At 35.7% G+C, this 10,800-nt stretch overlaps 1 protein-coding gene across 1 annotated transcript; it reads left to right on the forward strand.

Moving 5' to 3' along the window:
• Positions 1,963–10,575, forward strand: LOC109709794 (metal transporter Nramp5-like). Its single transcript, XM_020232120.1, has 13 exons — positions 1,963–2,156; positions 2,269–2,347; positions 3,165–3,205; positions 3,427–3,505; positions 3,910–4,014; positions 5,116–5,225; positions 5,865–6,046; positions 6,613–6,682; positions 7,238–7,411; positions 8,431–8,535; positions 8,695–8,826; positions 9,174–9,269; positions 9,949–10,575. The coding sequence occupies exons 1-13, from the start codon at positions 2,004–2,006 to the stop codon at positions 10,282–10,284; spliced, it is 1,662 nt and encodes a 553-aa protein (XP_020087709.1). The 5' UTR covers positions 1,963–2,003; the 3' UTR covers positions 10,285–10,575.

The raw sequence follows: 10,800 nt of genomic DNA on the forward strand, positions 1-10,800 counted from the left end.
AGCAATTTCGGAAGGAAAGTGAGGACAATCGGCTGCAATGGAGCCAATATAAAAAGCAAAGCAGAGAAATCCTTGATAGAAGAACAGTCGGTTCAAGAAGAGTCGAGAGCCAATCTAGTGAAAGTGAAGACTCGGCTGATGAAGTCGAAATATAATCACTTTCTTCACGGAGAAATTCTTGATAGAAAAACATTCGGTTCAAGAAGAGCCGAACTAATCGAATAAAAGTAAAGAATCGACTGATGAAGCCAAGATATATGTGGCTGGGATGATAAAGCGTCGTTTTCTTAAAGCCGACCAAGACCAGCGAAACTAAAGCATGGGTTTCGGCTGTGTCATTTCGAGCAGTCGATTTGGCACCAATAGTCATCCGAATGTTCATTCGAAAGACTATTGGGGGGGCATTGTTGATGCCAAAATTGAAATTAACATGCCGACCTAGCCCACGTATGAGCCGAAGAAATAAGGACACGTAGTACACCAGGAGTTGGCAATAAGGCGCCTGAAGGCCAAGAGCGTTTAGGCGGGAACGGCTGAGAAGTGGAGCGTAACTTCTATGTGAAGTGGGGCATAACTTCCATATGAAGTGGGACGTAATTTTCATGAGAAGTGGGGCGTAACTTCCACGATCATGGGTACAACCACTCCCCCAACCAACCAAAAATGTGGACTGAGAAGACATCACTATAAATAGTAACTTCAAAGCCTGTAATAAAAGTCTTTCTCCATCCTGAATGAGAAGACCACCCTTATTTCCTCTGCATTTTATCGCTTTTCTAGGAGTAGTCTAAATGTAGTCTTTTTCTTTTCCGCATTTACTGCTTTCTTAGGAGTAGTTCGCTAAGTAGAACCCTGAAGTCTGTCTGCCCCACGGGCATCACTCCGTTGTAGACTACATTTGCAGAGTCTGTCTGCCCCACAGGCATCACTCTGTTGTAAACTATATTTTTGAGTCTGTATGCCCTTCGGGCACACTCTTTTTTATTATTATATATATTTAGGCATTCGGCTCTTTCAGCCGACCAGTCATTGTGTATTTCATTTATTCGGCTCTTTCAGCCGACCAGTTACTGTGTACTTCTTCCATTCGGCTCTTCTGCCGACATTGATCCCTGCACGGTTCATACATTCGGCTCCTCCAGCCGAACCAATTCTACAGTAAAGATTTTCGAACTCGGCTGATCCGATCCCTCGTCAGCCGAATCGCTTGATCAAGTCGAAGGGCGCAAACTTCGAGGGTCACCGCAGCCACTCCTCACCCCGACGCGCTCCCCGAAGAGGATCTTTGACAGGGTCAAGGGTCGGGAAATTCGGCTACCAGTAGTGATGTGGTGCTGTCACATTCATATATGGTAGCTTGTTGAGTGGAGAGGCTTGAAGCCGTAGTAATCAATGCTATATGATAATGTAAACGAGACGATCGAGCAACACACTGAATTGATACAAAAGTGTGCAGGTTAATTAATTTAGTTCACTGATGATGACCTAACTAAAAATTCATGGATATGCGGTTACTCTTGAAGAGTGGTTAATTGATAAGGTAATTAGAATGTTACTTAAATAAATGTTCCCTCACGTCATATACCTAGCTAAACTACTGCCACATTTCCTCCGTGGAAGTTACCAACATAAATGTTACTTACCACATGAGGCCAAAATATTGCTTAGGTCAAACTAGCACTTCCCTGAACAAAACTATTCCCTCATGTGTGACAACTATATAGAGCCATTTAATTATCATCTCACTTCACAAGTCATTCCATTTAATAACAAGAGAATAAATATATAAGCTAGCTGCGCATTCTGTGCCGCCTAACTCCTTTGTATGACACTCTCTCTCTCTAAGCTGTATATATCCTAGAAATAAATACGAGTTTATTAGGTATGTGACATCAGGTGGGAATGGCTATTTTGCATGTATAAATAGAGTCAAGGAGGGATAGAGAGAGATTAGGTTAATTAGCGTCAAATAATTGAAGAGTGGAGACAACATTGTTTAAGAAATGGAGATTGGTGAGGGGAGGGAGATTGGAAGAGAGGCTCAACAAGGAAGAGGGAGTAGAAGAGTTGCTGCAATTAATATTGGCCCAGATCATCACACCACTCATGTTGATTCAAAAGAGAACAAGTTAGATAACCAAGATGACCCACTCAAGGTTATTTAATTACTTTCTTACATTAATCTCTCTTTCTCTCTCTCTCATCCTTAATACTACACTATGATTCTAATTCATGAATCTAATTGGCCATAGTATGCTTCATGGACAGGAACCAGGATGGAAAAGGTTTATAGCCCATGTTGGACCTGGGTTTCTTGTTTCCCTAGCTTATCTTGATCCTGGCAACTGTAAATTAACCTCTCTCTCTCTCTCTCTCTCTCTCTCTCTCTCTCTCTCTCTCTCTCTCTCCCTTTTTTTCTCCCCTCTTTAACCTTCTCTTCTCTAATAATACCAAACCCATCTTTGCTCAAGTTATTTATCAAAGTAGCCTTCTTGCCGGAAAAATTAGAAATAAAGAAAAAGACTCTAATGATTCAGGAGCTCCTCTCAGAGAATCTTATATGTAGGCTTCTTTATACCATGTTGTACCATTAATACTGGAATGTATTTCTAATTTGATTAGATAAATGGATTGAATCATTATATATAATAGATGAGGCGTGTTCAACTCATACAATCCCAAACTTTGAAGTTCTTTCACTTGTTTAACAATTGAAATCACACAGTGAGGTTTGCAGACTTCTTCATTAAAGAGCTAGCTTTTGAAGCCTCACTTGTTAAAGTTGGTTTCACTAAAAAAATAATTGCAAAAATGCTTTTTCAAAGTGCGGTTCACTTGTCATAATAATCGGCAATACGGCTATTTTTTGTGCCGAATTACGTAACATATCAGTTTTTATTGGAAGAAGATGAAATTCACTGAATCTGATAAACTTAATTTTATTCAACTAAAACAACAGCCAGATTCATATTATCTGTAAATAGTAATTCTGAATCTATTAGATAAATAGATTGATGAGAGGGTAGATTAATTGGTTTCAAAGGGAAGGTTTTAAACATAGAATAATCTCTCTCTCTCTCTCTCTCTCTCTCTCTCTCTCTCTCTCTCTCATCATGAACTGGAGGGCACGTTTAATTATGTTTGAACTTTGAACTGTGGAACAGTGCAAACGGATCTGCAAGCGGGAGCCAGTGACAAATATGAGGTACATATAATTAAACACCAACTTATTAGTTAAATCACAAATATGAGGTCCATATAATTAAACACTAACTTATTAGTTAAATAAATAAACCTAACTATCACAATATGTGGACCAAGTCAAACTTTTCATTTTGGGCCTTTATTTAAGCTTACTATCTCATTTATTGAATTTAGCTCAAACTAATTGACAATAATGCATGCTTTGAAATTGCAAAATGGCAGCTTCTGTGGGTCATACTAATTGGGCTCGTCTTTGCGCTTATTATACAATCATTAGCAGCTAATCTTGGAGTAACAACAGGTAATGCAAATCTACTCCATATTTAATCTAATATCATAAGATTAGACCAATTCTTTTATTGGTAAAATTAATACACATCGCATATTTTAAAACAATTATTAGAATTTTAAAAATGGTTGAATCCATAGTATCCAAACTTAAAACAGTGTAGCACTAATTTTGACAGTATATTCTATAATATAACATAATATTCTCTCAACACTTGGACTATTTAGTCAAAAATATTGAGAGTAGTAGAGTGAAAACTTGTAATATTAATTTCTTATTAAATTTACAAGATATTGGATGTTCAAACATAGTAAACTAAACTTTAAAATTTTAGATTTATACTTCAAAATATGGAGCTCTATACTTTTTTCACCGTCTCATATTGATGTTTTATGTTTATGCTTTCTAATATACAGGGAGGCACCTTGCTGAACTATGTAAGAGTGAATATCCCAAATACGTGAAGTTTTGCCTATGGTTGCTGGCTGAAGTGGCCGTGATTGCCGCGGATATCCCTGAAGGTAAATTACGAACTCGACAAGTCAACATATAAAACAATAATTTAAAAAAAAAAAAGTGTTTCAAATTCAAAGTTAGCCTTTGCAAATCGCGAATAAGGCGATTTCAATTCCAAGATAATGTACTTTTATAACAAACATAAAATATAAAAAGTAAAATTGTAATAATTTTAATGCATACAAAAAACTATAACAGATCTGTCGTAGTAAAGTAGCAAACAGGTCAAGGGAAAGAGTTCGGCTCTTTTACATTTGTTTACTACGCCAAGCCCATGAGGGGTGCATGGCCCTAAAGATAGCCCATGGCCTTCCTCAGCAGAGTCATACTGGGACAGAAAATTTATGTAAATAATAATATAAAGAACTTATTTTGATCCAACTGTCTAATATTTAAAAATTTTGATTTTTCTAATTAATCTTTTAATTCATTTGATTAGAGTCGTTTAATAACTCTTAAATTATAAAATTTGAATGCATCGTTTAATTTTATGGACCTGATTAGTATATTTCATGTAATTTACTAAATTACAACTCGATCCATTAAAATAAGTAATTGGCCTAAAATTTGAACCGGAAGAACCATCAAATGCTTATATCAGATAAATTGAAAGACTGGTTACTAAAATCAAAATTTTTAAAAGGTTGGATAGTTGAATCAAAATAGGTGAAAGTTCAGGTGAAATCTAGATACTAGATATACATTTTTACCCGAATATTTAAAAGAGTAAAATGTATAGTTAGTTCCTGTATACTATCCCAATGTATAGCAACTTCTATAATCTTATTTAACTTCTTTATTAAAGGGACTTTCACGAAAACAAGGACAGAGAATCATTCTTATTAATTTTCAAAGCCAATTCACAATTAGATGTCAAATCTTCTTAGAGCCGTCACTACTGCTTTTACTAAATTTAGCTTGCGGAGTAATTATAATTATGTCAATCCAAATTAAGGGACATAAGGTGAAAATCAATCTTAAACAAAGTTTTTTTTTTTATTATTATTTTTACCTTCTTTTTTGAAAGAGAAAAGAAATTATATTATGTGTACTGTGTTTTAAATTATTTTTGGGAAATAATTAATGTTTGTGATCTTTGGGTGCAGTGATAGGTACAGCGTTTGCTCTCAACATATTGTTTCACATCCCAGTGTGGTCGGGGGTCCTGATCACGGGGCTCAGCACTCTCTTGCTTCTCGGATTACAAAGATATGGGGTAATTAATCTCTCCCCTTCTAACCCCTATTAAAATTTTGTAGCAATGCAGGGGAATTTCTTATTACGGTTTTTTGATAAATCAGCAAGTTAAAAAAATAAAGGAAAATTAATTTTAATTACAAACTAAATAGCAATAAGCTAGTCAAATTAAAGTTCAAGATATATATATATATATATATATGTATGTATCCATACTATTTGGGCCTATTTAGCATTCCAAATTGGAGTGGCCACGATACTAAGGATGAGCGAGCTTAGCTGTTTTGACTCTTGAGAGAGGAGAATTTAGTAGTAACTCACGAACGTCACGAGTCACTGAGAAGTTTCGATATATAGTAAAATCAGGTCTAATCAAGCAATTAATCTTTCTAGTTCTAGGAATTAAGGGTCTTTTGAATCTCACGTGATATGTATATGTAAATGTATATGTTGGGGTCGATCGATCGAACAAGATTGGCTTGGAAAAATTCCATTGAATATTTCTACTTGACCCATGCGTCTCCAGATCACTAATCCCTATCCTCTTGATTTCATCCTACTCGATCAACTGACTCCCAGCTGTTACCGTATCAACCTTAAACTTGATTCTAACAAATAATAATAGGTTGAAAAGTAGTAGTGTGTTTCACGCGTGCAGGTCCGAAAGCTTGAGCTCGTGATAAGTATGCTGGTGTTCGCCATGGCGGCCTGCTACTTCGGAGAGATGAGCTATGTGAAGCCGCCTGCAGCGGAGGTGGTGAAGGGGCTTTTCATCCCTAAGCTGAATGGAAATAGTGCAACCGCAGATGCTATTGCCCTCCTCGGCGCTCTCGTCATGCCGTGAGCAAACTGAATCCTTTTTGGTTTTCGCAACGAAATGCGCAGGGCCTGCTTAGCCTGTGTTAAATGTAAAATATAAAAAATAACCATTTTTTCGGATTACAAGAATTTGACTTATGGGAGGATATTTTGGTCCAAACAATAATTAAAATTTTTAAATAATTTTAAAATTTTAATATTTTTACAAAAAAAATTTTGAAATTTAAAATTTTTCACTCATATATTATTTTTGAAAAAGTATTATTTTTATTTTTTATTTCCTAAAAATTTTAAATACTTTATAAATAAAATTATAAATAAAAAGGGCTGGTCCGAAGTCCGGCCCGGCTCAGCACAGGTCATGCTGTCCAGGCTAGGGGGCCGTGCTAGACTAGGAGTCCAAAGACTTTGGCCCGGCATGGCATAGCCCAACTTGGGACTGGACTGTGTCGTGTCGGGGCTGGCCTCCAGCACGTTTCAGGCCGGCTAAATATGGGCTGTGCCGGCCCGGCACGTCCCACATTACACCCTAGTTGTACTAACTTTAAATTTAAACTTTTGCTTACAGCAACTCTTTGCAATTACAGGCATAATCTGTTTTTACATTCTGCTCTTGTTTTGTCGAGAAAGACCCCGCCGTCCGTTAAAGGAATCAAGGTGACGCTCATAAATTGGAAAACATATGATCTCTCTCTCTCTCTCTCTTCTTTTTATTTATTTACTTATTTATTTATTTTGCATATACATCAGTCAAACTTGCAGATTCAATTAATGTGAACAAATTTTAACTTATAATATCGATCGAGTTGCATCAATTTCTAATCCAATTTATCCCTTGGTTAAGTTCAATAGAAAAAACTTGGACTGGATTAGACTGATCTTAACCTGATAATTGATCATCCTGAATTATTCCTATTCAATATAAAATTACGGGGTAGTTGTTATATGCTTTGAAATAAATTAAATCTATACAAAATCTTCAGCATTTTCATTTCAGCTGGTCCAACATGAACACAGCCATGGGCTTGTCCTCCGGTTGCCGAAAAAATATTTTACCCCTCTCCTTTTTATCATATCGTACGAACAACACGAAAACTGAAAGTAACAAATCATTTGATACATATGATTTTACGTGGAAAATTCACTGCATACATACTTTTCTCTCTCTCTCTTTTTTATATATATATATATTGTTATTTTGGTGTTTGTTAGGATGCGTGCAGGTATTTCCTTCTAGAAAGCGGCTTTGCGCTGTTCGTGGCGCTGCTTATCAACATCGCTGTCGTCTCTGTCTCCGGCGCCGTCTGCTCATCCAATACCCTCTCCGCAGAGAACTCCGATCGATGCGGCGATCTCACTCTCAATTCGGCTTCTTTCTTGCTCAAGGTTAATTTGTCGTTACCGTCTACGTAATCGTGGTGCCATGCATTATTTTGACACCCTGAATTTTGAATAATTTTATATATAACATATAACATGACTTAACCTCTGAGCCTAGCTGTAATATTTTTGGACGGTCATTAGGTCTAAAATGTTGAGGGTTAAAAGTACTATGGCTCGAGTGGTGTTAGAATGGAGTTACCTCCTTGGAGTGTAGAACGTCATAATTAGTATCAGAGCCAATTATACGCCGAAAGCGTAAATCTCGGCTGAATAAGGGTCTGAATGACAGGTTATGTCAAAATTTGAATGACCAGGCTAAAAAGATGAGTCCTTCATCGCCCGATATTTGTGAATGTGCTTGAACCCGACGAAAATGTCAGGACTTAAATGGGAAAAACAAATGTCGCACATCAAAAATTTGTAATAGTTCTGCATATAAAGCATAATATGGATAAACCTCTAAATTCGGTTAAAATATTTTGGACGGTAACTAGGTCCAAAATATTAAGAGGATTAAGTCTGCTAAGGCTAGAATAGTTTTAGAATGGATGATTTCTCTAGAAAGGGAAACATCACAATTATTAGAAGGAACGTACTATTGCCTAAAGAATAATAATAAGGTAAAACTTGATAATTCAATCTCTCGTTTTCAGATAGAGAAAAAAAGAAAGTAATTATCAACTGTATCTAGTGTAATTGGCTAAAAAGTTTATTGTTGGTACCCGAGATCTGAAATTTGAAGCCTAATTACTTCACATTTCTACATGAGTTCATGAAAAAAAAAAAAAAAAAAAAATCATAGTCTCCATTTATAAGAGAACAAAAAGTTGTAATCAAGATTGAGAAATTATGGCTACTTTTAACCAAAATCATTTTGATTATGGTTGATGCTCTCATTATAAATACAGGAAATGAAAAACATATGCTCTGTTTTTCCATCCTAGTATTCCTGTATAACTAGATGTCTGTATTCCACCCTTGTTTTTGTGTTAAACGTTTTTTTTTTGTTTCTCTTTGTTCAGAATGTCTTAGGAAGATCAAGCTCAACAGTGTACGCGATTGCGCTGCTAGCTTCTGGACAAAGCTCTACCATAACCGGCACATACGCGGGTCAATTCATCATGCAGGTAATTTTTTTTTTTCTTATCATGAATTTGCAATAATTAATGGAATTTAGGAAAGTAAAATTTTCCATTCGGCGACTATGTTCTGGACTCAAAATGTTTTTTTTACATGAAATATTTGTATAACAACGCGAGCTATTTGATCTGTGATAACTTAAACAGGGGTTCTTGGACCTTAAGATGAAGAAGTGGTTAAGAAATCTCATGACGCGGTGCATCGCGATTACTCCTAGCCTGATCGTCTCCCTCATCGGCGGTTCTTCTGGAGCAGGCCGACTTATCATCATCGCATCGGTAACTTTTATTAAAATTTTTGTACATTATCTATGACTTACAATTTTGGCATCTTCCTCCTCACTGCATCATGAAATATATGAGAGAGGAAAAATATCTTAAAAATTTGGAGGGAAAAAAAAAGGTAAAGGTTCTTTTAGGTGTTAAAGAGTTTGGAGTTTATAAGCAAGCGGATATGAGCTTCTAAAACTTTCAAAGTAGAAGTTTCAACTTGAATCTCTTATTATAAGTTTGCGACTAATCTTGACTTGAAGTGGATCAACACAAAAGAAATCATTTTCTATTTAAATTACGTTTTATTTTGGGGGAGGTATCTTTTTAATCACTCTTAATTAAATTTTATGCAGATGATACTCTCTTTTGAGCTTCCATTTGCACTCATCCCTCTACTAAAATTCAGCAGTAGTCGCACCAAGATGGGGCCACACAAGAACTCAATCTATGTAAGTTTTTTTCTGCATCACTGATAACTAAACTCTCTTTCAAATTGCTTCATTACACCTTTTAATATCAAGAGTAAGATAGAAATAAAATGCTCTATCTTCTAAATGTGGCTTAATAATTCAAAAAAAAAAATCATCATCAAATTCACTCTCCATTTTACTAACTTCTTGATATCAAATGGCCAATGGTGGTTTAATAATCCAAAGAAAATCATCAAATTTACTTCATTGAACTATAATTATATACACCTAAAGTACGATACAAAAACACTCAATCGTCAGGATGTGGTTGGTTATCCAACAAATCATCCAATTCATTTCATTGTACTTAACTATCCGATAACAAAAGTATGGCGGAGAATTCGTGATCATCAAAATATATATGGTTTAATTAATAATTCACAATCATCATCTTTACTTCATTGTACTTATTTTTTAATATCAATGGTACAATAGAAAATGGTTGATATTCAAAATGTGGTTTAGTAATCCAAAAATATGTGATTTGCTTCATCTTACCTATATATGCTAGCAAAAGAACGATGGAAAATGCTCAATCTTCAAAATGTGGTTAAATAATACAAAAATTCGTCAAATTTACTCCATTATATATAGGTACATTTTGATTTGCAATGCAGAACTATAGCTAGGTTGAATCAATTTACGCTTGTCAATGCAGATTATCGTGATATCGTGGATTCTCGGATTAGGCATCATAGGAATCAACATTTATTTCTTGAGCACAAGTTTTGTAGGGTGGCTCATCCATAGTACACTCCCTAAGGCTGCGAATGTAATGATTGGGATGATAGTGTTTCCTCTTATGGCAATATACATTATTGCTATAGTCTACCTCACATTTAGGAAGGACACTGTCGTGACATTTATCGCCAATGGTTCCGATCCGGCACAAGTCGAGATGGGGAAAGGGGTTCACCAATGCAGAAACGATCAGGACGGAAACGAGGTCGTGCCGTACCGAGAGGACCTTGCAGATATCCCCCTTCCCGAATGAACTGAAACCGAACTGTACAGATGTGCAGCAGGGCGGTGAAGGACTTGGAAAAGAAAGTGAATAAAATATGTAATATCGTGTTAACTGGTTTGTCGATTACTATTCTGAACAAACTTTGAATGTTTTCTTATATATGTAAAAAATAGTTATAGCAGTTTCTTCTCTTTATTTCTTTCCTCTTTGGAGAAAATAGGGCGAAAAAACTCTATTTCCATTACATGTTGATAAAATAAAAGGTTGTGTTTTGTGAAATTAATTTACGCGGTCCTATTTCATGGACCGTAACAACCACTTCCTAGAGCAACTGTTTGGCCACTTTCTTAACTGAATGATGTATGAACCTATCATATAGGGATATCAAACTACAATATATGAAAAAAAATGAGAAGATAAATTGCACCGCTAGCTGCTGAACTTTTAGCCAATTATTCATTTAAAGTTCTCAAACTTTTAAGTTTGACATATGAATTAAACTCCAAACTCTTAATAATGTTTCACCGTAGATATTGTCGTTAC

The sequence above is a fragment of the Ananas comosus genome, linkage group 1, assembly GCF_001540865.1.
Source record: "Ananas comosus cultivar F153 linkage group 1, ASM154086v1, whole genome shotgun sequence".
In the NCBI taxonomy this organism is placed as follows: Eukaryota; Viridiplantae; Streptophyta; class Magnoliopsida; order Poales; family Bromeliaceae; genus Ananas; species Ananas comosus.